General features: G+C 44.5%; 2 protein-coding genes across 5 annotated transcripts in view; one reads left to right on the plus strand and one right to left on the minus strand.

Annotated features, from left to right (window-relative positions):
- The window catches only part of LOC126457743 (tyrosine aminotransferase), a 205,346-nt gene that overhangs the window by 50,161 nt on the left and 140,836 nt on the right, over positions 1-14,349 (plus strand). The window lies entirely within an intron of this gene.
- LOC126457744 (uncharacterized) overlaps positions 1-14,349 on the minus strand; it is a 76,077-nt gene that overhangs the window by 49,986 nt on the left and 11,742 nt on the right. For 3 of the 4 annotated variants that reach the window (XR_007585519.1, XR_007585517.1, XR_007585518.1), the window contains exon 2: positions 3,400-3,512. Coding sequence is in view for 1 of the 4 variants with exons in the window: in XM_050094291.1 (XP_049950248.1) it covers positions 3,400-3,482 (83 nt within the window). In the remaining 3 variants the exon portion in view is untranslated. Of the gene's footprint in view, positions 1-3,399; positions 3,519-14,349 lie in introns of those variants that run through there. The other variant, XM_050094291.1, reaches the window with a different exon arrangement.

The raw sequence follows: 14,349 nt of genomic DNA on the forward strand, positions 1-14,349 counted from the left end.
TTACAGCCATTTGAACCATTCACGGTGAGGTCATGGTCACTTCCAAACACGATAGCCCTTTTCTGCGAATCAGTCACGTGTCCAAGTCGACCCGTCTTACTTTGTTTATTGATTGCACACAGTCGACCGACACATACACATCACTTCACTGCATTGCAAGCCTTGCTGGAGGTTTTGCCAAAACCTTTCCAGTGTTAAATTTACGCCAAACAGTTCCATACCCGCTTTCCACGAGCTGTGTTTCGCGTAACTATTGACAATGAACACGCGCCTTTTTATCGTGAGCATAATTCTGTGCTGCGTTCAGCTGCTCCTCTCACTCTTTCAGATGTAATGACACATGAAGAAATGGGGACAGAGCATGCGGGAGATGCACTTGTGCAGATGTGTGAGAGCAGACGAATGGTGCATTGAAATCACGATTTCCAGCATTTTTTGTGATGGGCAGTTCTCTTGTTCATTAACAAGGATAAGTTCCTCGTCAGTCTTGGGAATATTTTCTGGGCCACCTTTATTTTGTTCACGTTATACAAACTGCGGTAAAGCGGAAAAGGAAAGAGATGGGAAGAAAGGGGTGCACGATTTCATCTAGGTTATTGAGGACTGAAGAAGTGAGGGGGCCGTTAAAGAGACTGTTGATAAATTAATTGGATACAAAGAATATGGGACTCATACTCTTTAAAACACGAATAAATTGCTTGAATATCAAGAATATGGGACGCATACTTTTTAAAACATGCGGAGGAAAACCTCTGAAAAAATTGAATCAGTGGAAATAACTCTGGACGCAATCGTCAGGATTTTTAGGCGAGTGGGAGGTTGCAGTAGTCTTTATCACATCCGCAATTAAGAATTTTGGACATAACTGAAGATTCCGATGTCGTCTTAATCGAAAAACGTAGGCGAAAGTTACGTAATAACATCCTTTGAATGAGCAGTGGTCATGTGTATCCCTTAAAATATTGAGCAAAAGGTACAATGTACACTCTAAGACAAGAAAGGACGCACCACGAAAGAATTATCCAAACAGAAATTCGGTGGGCATCATGCACGTGGACAGATAAACAAATGATTACATGTTTAGAAAATCGTATGGTTTTTTTTCCAAGAGAAAGAGCTTCACATATTGAACAAGTCAGTAACGCTTTGGTCTACCTCTGGTCTTTACGCAAGCAGTTACTCGGCTTGGCGTTGATTGAAAGAGTTTTTGGATGTCCTCCTGTGGGATATCGTGCCAAATTCTGTCCGACTGGCGCGTTACATCTTCAGAATCACGATATGGTTGGAAAGCCCTGCCCATAATGCTCCAAACGTTCTCAGTTGGGAGAGAAATCTGGTGTCCTAGCTGGCCGGGGTAGGGTTTGGCTACCACGAAGACAAACAGTAGAAACTCTCATCGTGTGCGGGCGGGCATTATCTTGCTGAAATGTAAGACGTGGATGGCTTTCCATGAACGGCAACAAAACAGGACTTAGAATATCGTCGATGTGCAGCTGTACTGTAAAGGTACCGCGGATGACAACCAAAGAGGTCCTATTATGAAATGAAATGGAATCCCGGATCATCATTCCTGGTTGTCGGGCCTTATGGCGGACGAGAGTCAGGTTGGCATCCCACAGTTGTCCAGGGCATATCTAGACACGTCTTCGCTGGTCATCGGCGCCCAGTTCGAAGCGGGACTCATCACTAATGACAATTCTGCTCCAGACGATGAGATTCTAGGCCAAAGACGTGTCTGGAGATGCCGCAGACAGTTGTTGGATACCAATCTGACTGTCGCCCTTCGTACGGCCCTATAACCAGGAGTGATGATTGTATGGGTCGGCATTTCATTTCGTGGCAGCACCGCTTTCATTGACATCTGCCGCACCCTTACAGCACAGCGGTACGTCGACGATATTCTACATCCTGTTTTGTTGCCTTTCATGGCAAGCCATCCTGGGCTGGTGTTACAGCAAGCTAACGTCTGTCCGAACTCGGCGGCAGTTTCTACTTTGTTGTTGCCAAACCTTACCTTAACCCGCAAAGTCGCCGGATCTCTCCCCAATTGAAAACGTTTTGAGGATTATGGGCAGCGACCTCCAACCATCTCATGATTCTGACGATCTAACGTGCCAATTGGACAGAATTTGGCACGATATCCCTCAGGAGGGCAACCAACAATTCTGTCAATCGGTTCCAAGTCGAATAACTGCTTGCGTAAAGACTAGAGGTGGACCAACGCGTTATTGACTTGCTCAATGAAAATGTAAAAGTATAAAATACTGAACGTTATTCTCTAATTTTCCTTGTTCATGATCATTTCGATGCTACCTGTTGGAAGTAAATAGTTTCTCTCCTTTCGGCATGTCAGTCTTGTGTACCTGAACTGAATAGTTCGCTTTATCCAACAGACAGGAATTCGCAAAAGCCCACGCGCAGACAACAGAGATCATCCTAGGCCCTCAGCTCGTATTTCGTAACAGTGTGCCTCAGATCAGATGACCACGGGCTTCCTGTTCAATGTTAACACCAGATTATGTAACAGTAAACAGTCTGTTGAAGGTCGAATTGCGAAACTCTGCAGATTTTATATGAGGTAATAGACCTTACTTGCCATAAAATCTCTCTGGTGATTTGTGCCTACTTCATGTTGTGGAATCGTTCTCTGTGTGTCAATATGTATTCTTTATCTTCATCGTGTTTCCTCTATTTGTTCTGCAGCTGTGTTTTGTTGTTATTGTACAGTGGAATTTATTATTCTGGTATGCTTGTTCAAAGCCCAACAGCCGCTTAGTTTCTAAAACTGAGTGCCAGTGTTCTCATGAACTCTTTACGGGGAACTAACAGCAACTGGCGGTAATTTAGCAGGTGTTGGGCAGATCGAGGTTAAGTGTTCTGCTTTCCGACGTCACTGAGTGCCAGTAGGAGGGAGCGATGTGGTTAGGCTACAGAACGCCTAGCTCGTAATCATACGAACGCCGGTATGGTTTCGGCTCGTATTCATACGTACATTGCTTTCATTCCACGTTACACTTGAGTCTAATGACGCACACTCAGAATTTCCCGTTCTGACCACGTCCGAAACTACGGAATACTAAGACTTGAAAAAGTGTCAGAAATTAAACTTGGTGATGAAATTTGTACACCTGTTCATTCCACACATACAGCGCCCCCAAACAGAGATCGGGGTAATGTTCGACGATGTCGTGCCTCTGGAGCTAGGCTGACTCACTCCCTGAAAATAAGAGAACGTGTGAAACTCCATGCAAGCACATAGCCTCCTCCTTTCGAATACTGCATCGGAGGCTGCTTTAGAACGAGGAAATCCTCGTCATGAGCGGGCCACATGAAAGTCGTAACAGCGTTAAATCAATGACGCAAATATAAGGAGAAAGAACTCGAATTTACATAAAGTACCTCAAGCAGACGTCGCGATTATTCTTCGTGAGGAATTGGCCGATTTCTTCTCTCATCCCCACTTGGATCCGCCGCTGAGCCATCTTTGACGGTTTTGCGGTCAACTGTTAACCCTATAATGAAAAAAAAAGTCAATAAATGAAACTGCACAACTTTGTAGCATAATCTCATGATAATCGCTGCGCTCAGACGTGAAAATTAAGCTAATTTGGTTGTCTCTGAAGGACAAATATTACCTACAAAATTGAATTTAGATAATGGGCCAGCCAAGCTGTCAAGCACAAACATTTCTGAAACCATTTAAGACAACGTAATTCTGTTTTCACCCAGATCAACTATAAAAAATCGTTACTAAGTCACATATAGTGTTTCGTCATAGCGATATTAACTACAGATACTAGCAGTGACATTTTTTGCTTAAAAGAAGCTACAGTCATTTCTGCTGAAAGTATAGCAGATGTTATAGAGACAAAGTTAACGGCGTTTCAGTGACCAAATTACGTTTGGTAGCTATAAAAAACTACCGTAGTTAGAAATTAGAATTTCTCTGATTTGAACGTGAGACTGAGTACTACCTTATAAAGATCATAAGACGTGGAACTTTCACACCTGTTTGAAGGATCGTTTCTAGTTCCATGCAGGAAAATTTTATATATCCTCTTTGCACCTTTTATAACGAATCGCGATAGTGCGACAATGGGTTTTCCCTCTATCTAACCAGACGTATTTCAGTATTTGGGTGTAAATCAATAAGACAGTAATCAGTTATGATTTCAAAACGGGCAATCTTAAGTGCTATGAAATAAAATTGCTCCGGTAGTATTGATCGAATTTTGGAGAGTGAAACGACGCCGAATTCATCTCTTTGAGATCTACTGCACTAGCAGCAGAAATAACTATAAATTCATGATAGAAGGAAGGGCAGCATCGGTCGTAAATTTGCAGTTATTGTGTAGCTATCTCCATTGGTACGTGAATACAAGAACATATTGAGGATCAGGCATAAAAATATAAATGAAACCATCACAAATATATCAAATTGTAAAACGTAAATTTAGTTGCCAATATGCCCAAGTCATGATGGCTCATCGTAAATATAATAGCAAAGGTACCACTTAACAATACAGACAACATATATCAGTTTAACTGATATTTATTAACTGTTTCAAGTGGTACCATGTGCTGTTATATTTAGAATGAATCTTCATGACTTGGATATAATCGTATGTAAATTTACGTTTTACAAGTTGATGTATTTGTGATGGTTTCATTTATATCTTTTAAGACTGATCCTCATTTTGTTCTTGTATTCATGTAGCCCTGAAGATACACTGGTAAGCCAAAACATTATGACCACTGTCCACCGCGACGTTGGATGCCGCCTGGTGGCATTCCGGGTACGTGACGCAGTAACAAAAGTATGTTAGCGGAGCAGGCACGGACGGGGACACCCTAGCGAAGATATGGCTGCAAACGGGGAAATCCATTGAGATAAGCGACTTTGACAAAGGGTAAATTATCATTACGCAGAGCCTGTGAATGAGTATTTCAAAAATAGCGTGAGCATCTACGCAAACAGATAGAAAGACAGTGAAACTACCACTAGGCACTAAATGGTTGGACGTCCACGACTCTTCACAGAAGGTGGGGTTCTGAGAGACTTGTCTGCTCTGTAAAGTAGGATGTATGGTGATTCGTGGCACCTCTACCGAAAGAGCACAATGCTAGAGCACGTACAAGTGTTTCAGAGCACACCGTTCATCGTACACTGTTGAACATGGAGCTCCGCAGCAGACTACCCCTACGTGTTCACACATTGACGCAACGACACCGTCAATCGCGACTGTGGAGGGCACGGGAACATAGGGATTCGGCTGTCGATTAATGGAAACGTATCAGCTCTTCGGGTAAATCGCATGTTTGCTAGACTAGGTCGATGGTCGTCTGTACAAACGCTGTCATCGAGGTGAACGGCGGCTCGAAACGTGCAGCGCAGGCTGGTGGGAGCAGTATTATGTTATGGAGTCGTTCTCCTGCACTTGCATGGAACCTGTGGTAGTAATAGAAGACACGCTGACAGCTGCGAACCACCTGCACCCTTTCATGCTTGATGTCTTCCCCGACGGCGATGTCATCTTTCAGCAGTATAACTGTCCGTGTCTCGGAGCCAGGACCGTGTTACAGTAGTCTGAAGAACATTATAGTGAACTCTCTTTGATGTCTCGGCGACGAATTTCGCCTGATGTAAATACTATGAAACCCATCTTGGTTGCTATCGGGTGCCATCACCGCGCACGCAAATCAGCAGCCCTGTTATTTAAGCGAATTACGTGACCTGTGCGCAGCCATCTAATGTCACATACCTCCACAAATGTACCAACAAACTGCTAGGTCCCTGATACGCCGAATCAGTTACGTGTTTCGTTCCAAAAACGAAGAAACAAGCTACTAAGCATGTGGTCATAATGTTTTGGCTCATCAGTGTAGCTGCCCAATAGCTGAAATCTATCTAAAATAAACAGATTAAAAATTTACCAACGGTGCTACCCTTTCTCCTATCGTGAATCTCATCAATACGGCTGTGAAGTACGCTATTACTGATGGAAACAAACCTGATCTATAAATTAATTTGAAAACAAAAAGACAAATTGGTATCCGTATCTTTGAAATTAATATTGTTGCGACAAGAGAACATTTGTAGATTATTGAAGATTTTCTTACAGTTCGTCAAGGCGAAAACGTAATTACGACATGTTAAGAGTTTCAGGAAGGTTAACTTCTTAAGTGACTCATCCTGTACACGTGTGTATCCTCTATGAGTCATATGATGCCCTTCCTCTGGTGTTACGGAAGATATTTTCAGTTTAGTTTTTGTTCTTCGTAAATGAGGCAACCCTATGAAAGACGTCTGTGGAGCCTTCGATGTAATACCTAGACTCAACCAAAAACATTGTTGTAAACAAAATACACTCCTGGAAATTGAAATAAGAACACCGTGAATTCATTGTCCCAGGACGGGGAAACTTTATTGACACATTCCTGGGGTCAGATACATCACATGATCACACTGACAGAACCACAGGCACATAGACACAGGCAACAGAGCATGCACAATGTCGGCACTAGTACGGTGTATATCCATCTTTCGCAGCAATGCAGCAGGCTCCTATTCTCCCATGGAGACGATCGTAGAGATGCTGGATGTAGTCCTGTGGAACGGCTTGCCATGCCATTTCCACCTGGCGCCTCAGTTGGACCAGCGTTCGTGCTGGACGTGCAGACCGCGTGAGACGACGCTTCATCCAGTCCCAAACATGCTCAATGGGGGACAGATCCGGAGATCTTGCTGGCCAGGGTAGTTGACTTACACCTTCTAGAGCACGTTGGGTGGCACGGGATACATGCGGACGTGCATTGTCCTGTTGGAACAGCAAGTTCCCTTGCCGGTCTAGGAATGGTAGAACGATGGGTTCGATGACGGTTTGGATGTACCGTGCACTATTCAGTGTCCCCTCGATGATCACCAGTGGTGTACGGCCAGTGTAGGAGATCGCTCCCCACACCATGATGCCGGGTGTTGGCCCTGTGTGCCTCGGTCGTATGCAGTCCTGATTGTGGCGCTCACCTGCACGGCTCCAAACACGCATACGACCATCATTGGCACCAAGGCAGAAGCGACTCTCATCGCTGAAGACGACACGTCTCCATTCGTCCCTCCATTCACGCCTGTCGGGACACCACTGGAGGCGGGCTGCACGATGTTGGGGCGTGAGCGGAAGACGGCCTAACGGTGTGCGTGACCGTAGCCCAGCTTCATGGAGACGGTTGCGAATGGTCCTCGCCGATACCCCAGGAGCAACAGTGTCCCTAATTTGCTGGGAAGTGGCGGTGCGGTCCCCTACGGCACTGCGTAGGATCCTACGGTCTTGGCGTGCATCCGTGCGTCGCTGCGGTCCGGTCCCAGGTCGACGGGCACGTGCACCTTCCGCCGACCACTGGCGACAACATCGATGTACTGTGGAGACCTCACGCCCCACGTGTTGAGCAATTCGGCGGTACGTCCACCCGGCCTCCCGCATGCCCACTATACGCCCTCGCTCAAAGTCCCTCAACTCCACATACGGTTCACGTCCACGCTGTCGCGGCATGCTACCAGTGTTAAAGACTGCGATGGAGCTCCGTATGCCACGGCAAACTGGCTGACACTGACGGCGGTGGTGCACAAATGCTGCGCAGCTAGCGCCATTCGACGGCCAACACCGCGGTTCCTGGTGTGTCCGCTGTGCCGTGCGTGTGATCATTGCTTGTACAGCCCTCTCGCAGTGTCCGGAGCAAGTATGGTGGGTCTGACATACCGGTGTCAATGTGTTCTTTTTTTCATTTCCAGGAGTGTATTTTTTCAAACGTATTTTTACGTATTCAGTCGCTAGAATAATTTCAGATTAGTTTGATATTCTATCTAAGGACATTTATTCATATTAGCAGCAAATTGCGAAAATTAATTAGTATTTCCACCATACTCGCTCCCAGTCAAAAGCCTTACTTCTGCCTGGCGCTAGATGGCCTACTCCTGGTCCTGGTAGAATGAACCGCAATAACATTGCACAATCGAGAGCAGCGTACAGGGGCAAGGGATCGCTGTATCGCACTAGGCCACTCCTTGCTAAGAGCACAAGGCTCGTTTTCTCTTCACCAGCACAGTGGTATTGCACACACAGTTTACTTGTACACTTCAAGGATATTAAACCGGTAGGCTTACAAGACAAGGGAATTCATTTCAATTTGTAATACCCAAGGAGATAACTAACTTCGTATCAGGGCATTTACGAAGACTGTTAATGGATAACTGTTTACAACCTCTTTCAACATTGTTTGCACTTTTTTTCTTTACTTAAAGTTAACCTACACTCATTACAATTAAGTACGTCTTATATACGTCGTTCGCATTGTATATACAAGTACTAAGAGTTTTGCCTCTCGAAATGCGCTCCTTGACTATACTGATTACGTGAAAAGTTGATACCCGTCAAAGTGCATATGGTAATAAGATTTCGTCAGAAAACGCATACATATCAGATTAACTTTCTGTTACAGGTAGATTTTGTTCTGTCAGTGGCTGACATTCTATTACCTTACAGTCATGATAGGGCGATAAAATCTGTTCTTGTACGCGTCCTACCCTTAATATTTTTACAATTTTGAGTGCTGCATTCTGGTTTACTTGGCAAGGGGGAGGAAAGGAGGGGGTCGTAGCATCTTAACTTTAATGAAGAGTTATCGACACAAGCAGAAATAACCTCAAGCTTACCCTCCCGGCTAGCCGCGCGGTCTAATGCGCTGCTTCCCGAGAGGGAAGGCGTGCCGGTCCCCGGCACGAATCCGCCCGGCGGATTTGTGCCGAGGTCCGGTGTGCCGGCCAGCCTGTGGATGGTTTTTAAGGCGGTTTTCCATCTGCCTCGGCGAATGCGGGCTGGTTCTCCTTATTCGGCCTCAGTTACACTATGTCGGCGATTGCTGCGCAAGCACTGTCTCCACATACGCGTACACCATACTTACACAAACATTTGGTGTTACACTCGTCTGATATGAGACGTTCCCGGGGATAAAGGGGGGGGGGGCACTGGGGTCGAACCGCAAAATAACCCTGGATTCGGTGTGGGGCGGCGGTGGGGTGCGTGGACTGCTGTAGCCTGTCGCGGGGTTGTGAACCACTAAGGGCTACAGCGGAGACGAAGCGTTTCCGGCGTTTCTATGTCCCCGGTTCAATACACAATACACAACCTCAGGCTTGCCCCATAGAAATGTAATGGAATCTCGGTTCATTGGTAGGAGACTGGAAACATGCTGTGAGTCTACAAAGGAGACTGATCACAAAATATCCGTGCGACCCACCCTAGAATATTGCTCGAGTGTATGGGAGGAGGTGATTTTGAACCTACACTGTATGATCTAAAGTATCCGCATACCCCTATGTAACACGAAATTGACTGCTAAGTGTCACGAGAGAACAACCCCCGCCCCCTCCCCCCCCCCCTCCCCGTATAAAAGGAGGAGGAGAGTGTTGTGCTGTCAGTATAGGAGTAACAGCACAATAGGTGTGTGAGGAGAACTCAGTAATTTCAAACGTGTACCAGTCAATGAATGTACCTTGGGTAACAAATCCATCAAGAACATTTCAATCCTTATAAAGCTGCCCAAGTCGACTGTTGGTGATGTCACAGTGTAATGGAAATGCGAAGGGTCGATCACAGCTAAACCGAAACCTGGTGGACCTCACGTACTGACGGACAGGGACCGTCAAGCACTACGGAGACTGATTGAAAAAAAAAGCGTGCAGTCAGCAAAACGAATTACTCGTTATTTCCAAAGTGCTAACAGCAGTTCAGCTAGCATCGTGACAGTGCGTAGTTAGATAAAAAGAATAGAGTACAATAATCAAGCGCGATGTTTTACGTGGTTAAAGAGCGACGCCACTGGACAGTACACGACTGGAAACGAGTGATCTGCGGTGATGACTCACGCTATACCCTGTGACAATCCCATGGAAGGGTTTGGAAAATGCCAGGAGTGCGTTACCTGCCATCATGTGAAGTGGCAACAGCGAAGTCCAGAGGAGGTGGTGTTAAGGTATGGGGGCGTTTTCTGTGCTTAATATTCGGTCCCCTTATTGCACTCAAGAAAACACCAAATGCGAAATGATATGAATACGTTTTACATCATTACGTAATGCGTATAGCAGGGCAACAGTTCAGGGACGACGCTTTTTAGTAACATCATGATAATGCACTCCCTCACAAAGCAATATCTGTGAGGCAGTGGTTTGCGGACAACAAAATTCCTGAAATGGACTGGCCTTTCAAGTGTCCAGCCCTGAACCCAGTGGAATGCCTTTGAGAATGTCAACTTCGATCCAGATCCAGTGTCCAACGCCACTGCCTTGTCTGGTTTCGGCTCTTGAGGAAGAATGGGGCTGCCATTCGCCCACAGACACTTCATTGAAAGTCTCACCAGCAGAGTTCAAGACGTGATAAACGTGAAGGATGGGCGAAATCTATAATAGTGTCCACTAATAGGTGTCCGGATACATTTGATCAAATAGTGTACTTAAAGGATGGCACTGTGATTTGTCACAGGTCTCTCTGACTCAAGGAAATACTGAAACATTTGAAAATAGTAGTGAAGGCATATTTACATATTTCAACAAACAGTATTAATTTAGGAACCTAGGAATATACCACAACCCTGTACAGTATGGCTCCCGTAAGGGCCACGAAGAAGTATGTGGTACAATAGGAACTACGCTCGCTATGGACTGCAGAGTACAGATGTAGAGGCAGACGTACTGCACAGAAAAGCACGAGAGTTTATAATATCCGATTGTTTCCTATACTGTTTTACCATAAAGAAACGTACAACAAAATTACATTGAACTATAAATAAGAAATTTTCGAACGCAGTGCTGAGACGCCGCCGAGATTGATGCGTTTACGCTGAAAGAAGTGGGAGCAGAAATTAATCAAATGGCTCTGAGCACTATGGGACTTAACATCTATGGTCATCAGTCCCCTAGAACTTAGAACTACTTAAACCTAACTAACCTAAGGACAGCACACAACACCCAGCCATCACGAGGCAGAGAAAATCCCTGGCCCCGCCGGGAATCGAACCCGGGAACCCGGGGGTGGGAAGCGAGAACGCTACCGCACGACCACGAGATGCGGGCAGAAATTAATCTCCTGATGTATTACGAGTAGATTACTGTGATAGATAGGAACTTGAAAACCGGATTTAGCCTATTTCGGGGAAGGTGTTTTTCCGTCTAAGTCTGCGGGAGGCCACTTCTCGACCACTCTCAGAGCCTCAACATGTCATTACGTCTCTTGTAGATTCACATGTTTTCATTAGTTTGCCAGGGATGTGGCGGAGAATCAGTTATGGGAGAATGTATTATAAGTTCCGTGTTCCCGTCATAGACAGTGAAAGTTTCTTTCTGGAACGAAGTCTAAGCTGTGGGTGAGCAATTGCTATGCTTAGACTTACTGCTACGCCTGTTAGCCTAAAAACATATGCAGGTGACGTCTGTGGAGCTTGGAAATGAGTGCGAGAGGATTTGATAAATTGAAGACGATCTATCACTCATATTCTCCAGTCGCGGGCCGATATGTGTAAATCTAGGTTTCTATCCGTGTAAATGAAGTCAGGGAATTGTTGTATAGAATGCACCGGGATTTAAAGAGAGGGAATGAGTATGAAAACGGGAGCTAGCTTATTATCTACTCCCCTCAAAAGGCGTCCAGTATACTGGCGGATCACAGTCATCAGCGTTGCACCACTCCCTCATATATCACAGAGGGGTTTGACCACCATTTCTCATTCCTTCGTCGCTGAAAAGTGATGATAGATACTTCTTTCGCCACCAAAATTTTAACCAACTGCATCTAGGTCCAAGAGTACATCTAACAGAGAAACTAGCAAAAGTATGGTTTGGACATATTTAACGTGCGGCGTTGTATCGCATTTGAGAGTAAGCTGCAATCTATTTCATCAAGCAAATCCTACAGAGGATGAAAAGCTGAGGAATATACTGAACTTGAATCTAGCATTCTTCTCTTCGTAAAAGAATCGTATACCTATCTCCCAACAAACAATACAGCTGACGCCCTTGCAAATTTGCAAAGTCCTTGAACATACCACAGAAAGGATTTCGTATTTTGTGGGAGTATTGGTTGGTGCCGCAGGCTTACGGTGGAAGTGGCCTCTACTTCACTGGCACAAGAGACTGCCAGAAGATTTTACTGAGATACTTACAGAGTAACATAGTCCTAATGCGACAGCGAACTTTTACCTGCCACATCATCGGTAACTCCGACGAGAAGCTCTTTTTTGAGATATGCTGAGTAGCAGCAGTTGAGTGCAAAAGGGCGAAAACTATCCCACTGTGAATAACTGGAAAAGGAAAAACAAAGAATTATCGCTATGTTAGCAGTTACGGCAGAGCGAGGAATGCTGCGTTCCCTCCCCTCTCCCCCAATGTTATTCTCAAACGTAAAACTTAGCCCAAGGGGTTTATGATTCGCTACCAAGAAAAAGACTACATGACAACAGAATTAATTATGGACATGCTAGGTACCGTTTTGCACCGCAGACCTGGTGCGCTGCTCACTAAAAGAGCTACGCTAGTGCTGGAGGCCTTTAAATCCACATAATGCATGAAGTCATTACACTTGGAGGTATGACTTCGAAACTGCACGTGCTTGATGCCGCTGTGAACAAGCCATTTAAAGACCGTCTCCGAACACACTTTCTCAATTGACTTTTAAAAGTGGCCATGCACTCTATCCATCTGGCGAGATTAAAAAGCCAACAGCAGATTTGAATCAAAGGATTCAAAACTGCTGTGTGTCCAGTGCCCTGCATTATAGCGAGGACAAAGTACATTTCAGGGGGGGCGACGAAAATTCTGGTAGTAAAGAAGCAAATATGGGTAATGAATTTAATAGTGACATCATTGAAGACGGTGAGTACAAGACTGGTATTACTGTATAATTTACCTATGCCACAAAATAAAAAAATGTGAGTAAGAGTGACAATATGGTAAAGAGTTTCTGTAAGGTAATGTGACTTTCTTTCTTCACTCAGTTTCTTTCTTTTTCCCCTCTCAGAATTAACGATGGGGCTTACACTGGTGCGGATTATGTTCAGGCCAATGCGTGTACGGGGTGATTCAGGTGCCCCTAGCGATTCGTTTTATGCAATCCACAGCACATATGTATCAGGAACGGTATCCAGACAAGCGTCAGCCACGTAATCGATACAAGTTCCCTCTTAGAGCTTCATGCGACTGTTAGCAAATGGAATCATACTGTAAAAAATGAGTTACACGGTATTTTTGGACCGGGATGTACGTTATTTCTGCAATAATTATCCAAGTATCTCTAACCTTTCTTTGTGTAATTAGCGGTGAAGTAACACAGACTTTGGATGTCCCTGTAAGTTTATTCGTTTATAATACTCAATCTTTCGTATATGGTTTACAGGTTATACACCAGAAAGTTGTTACTTGCACACTTCCCATTTTGTTATCTGCTGTTGATTGCATGGTGTAACACATATTACAAGACGAAGTTTCTGAACCGTTTACGAACGATTAAGTACCATAAATGGAATAAACTAGTAGAGTCATCCAAAACATGTGTGACTACACCAATAATTACACAAAAAAAGATTGGATAACAATGTCACAAGTAAAGTATATCTTGGTCCAAAAATACCGTGTAACTCATGGCCAACCCTCACTTGTATTTTTTACTGTGTGATTCAGTTTCCAAAAAGTCGCCCAAAGCTCTTAGAGAGAAGTTACGTGTATGTCGGTTACGTGGCTGTCACCTGTCTGGATACCATTCCAGATACAGACGTAGTGCAGGCTGCATAAAACGAACAGTTAGAGGCAGCTGAATCAGCCTGTATGTGTCCACCCTCGAGCCCCTGGAGCTAACGGTCTAAGTTAGGCATACCAACAACTGTCATGCAACGCATTTCCTCTCTTAGGAAATTTCAACCAGGCGCAATTCGAGAATAATAGCAGCATTCATAAATATAATACTACGTATAAACATAATTTCCCTTAGCCACAATTTTAACTTATTCATGCCGAAAAAGAAGGAAAATACGGAGCCACAATAAAAGCAATTTCGTGCGGCTCCAACAGGCCGGTGCAAGTCTTTCAACTGCAAGCCACTTCGGCGACTTGCTTGCCCCTAACCAATAAAAAATACTTGAAGCCCTCCAATGTGAATTAAAGGTACTGCCAAGCAAAGAAGGAAAGAAAAATAATTTTAAATCATCTCTATATCATAGACAGATTTCTAAATAGATAACGCCTATGTATGGTTGGTTTACATTTATTAAATTTTACTGTCGATAAAAAGTAAAGTGAAAAATACAGTTGTG

This window comes from Schistocerca serialis, chromosome 2, assembly GCF_023864345.2.
Source record: "Schistocerca serialis cubense isolate TAMUIC-IGC-003099 chromosome 2, iqSchSeri2.2, whole genome shotgun sequence".
In the NCBI taxonomy this organism is placed as follows: Eukaryota; Metazoa; Arthropoda; class Insecta; order Orthoptera; family Acrididae; genus Schistocerca; species Schistocerca serialis.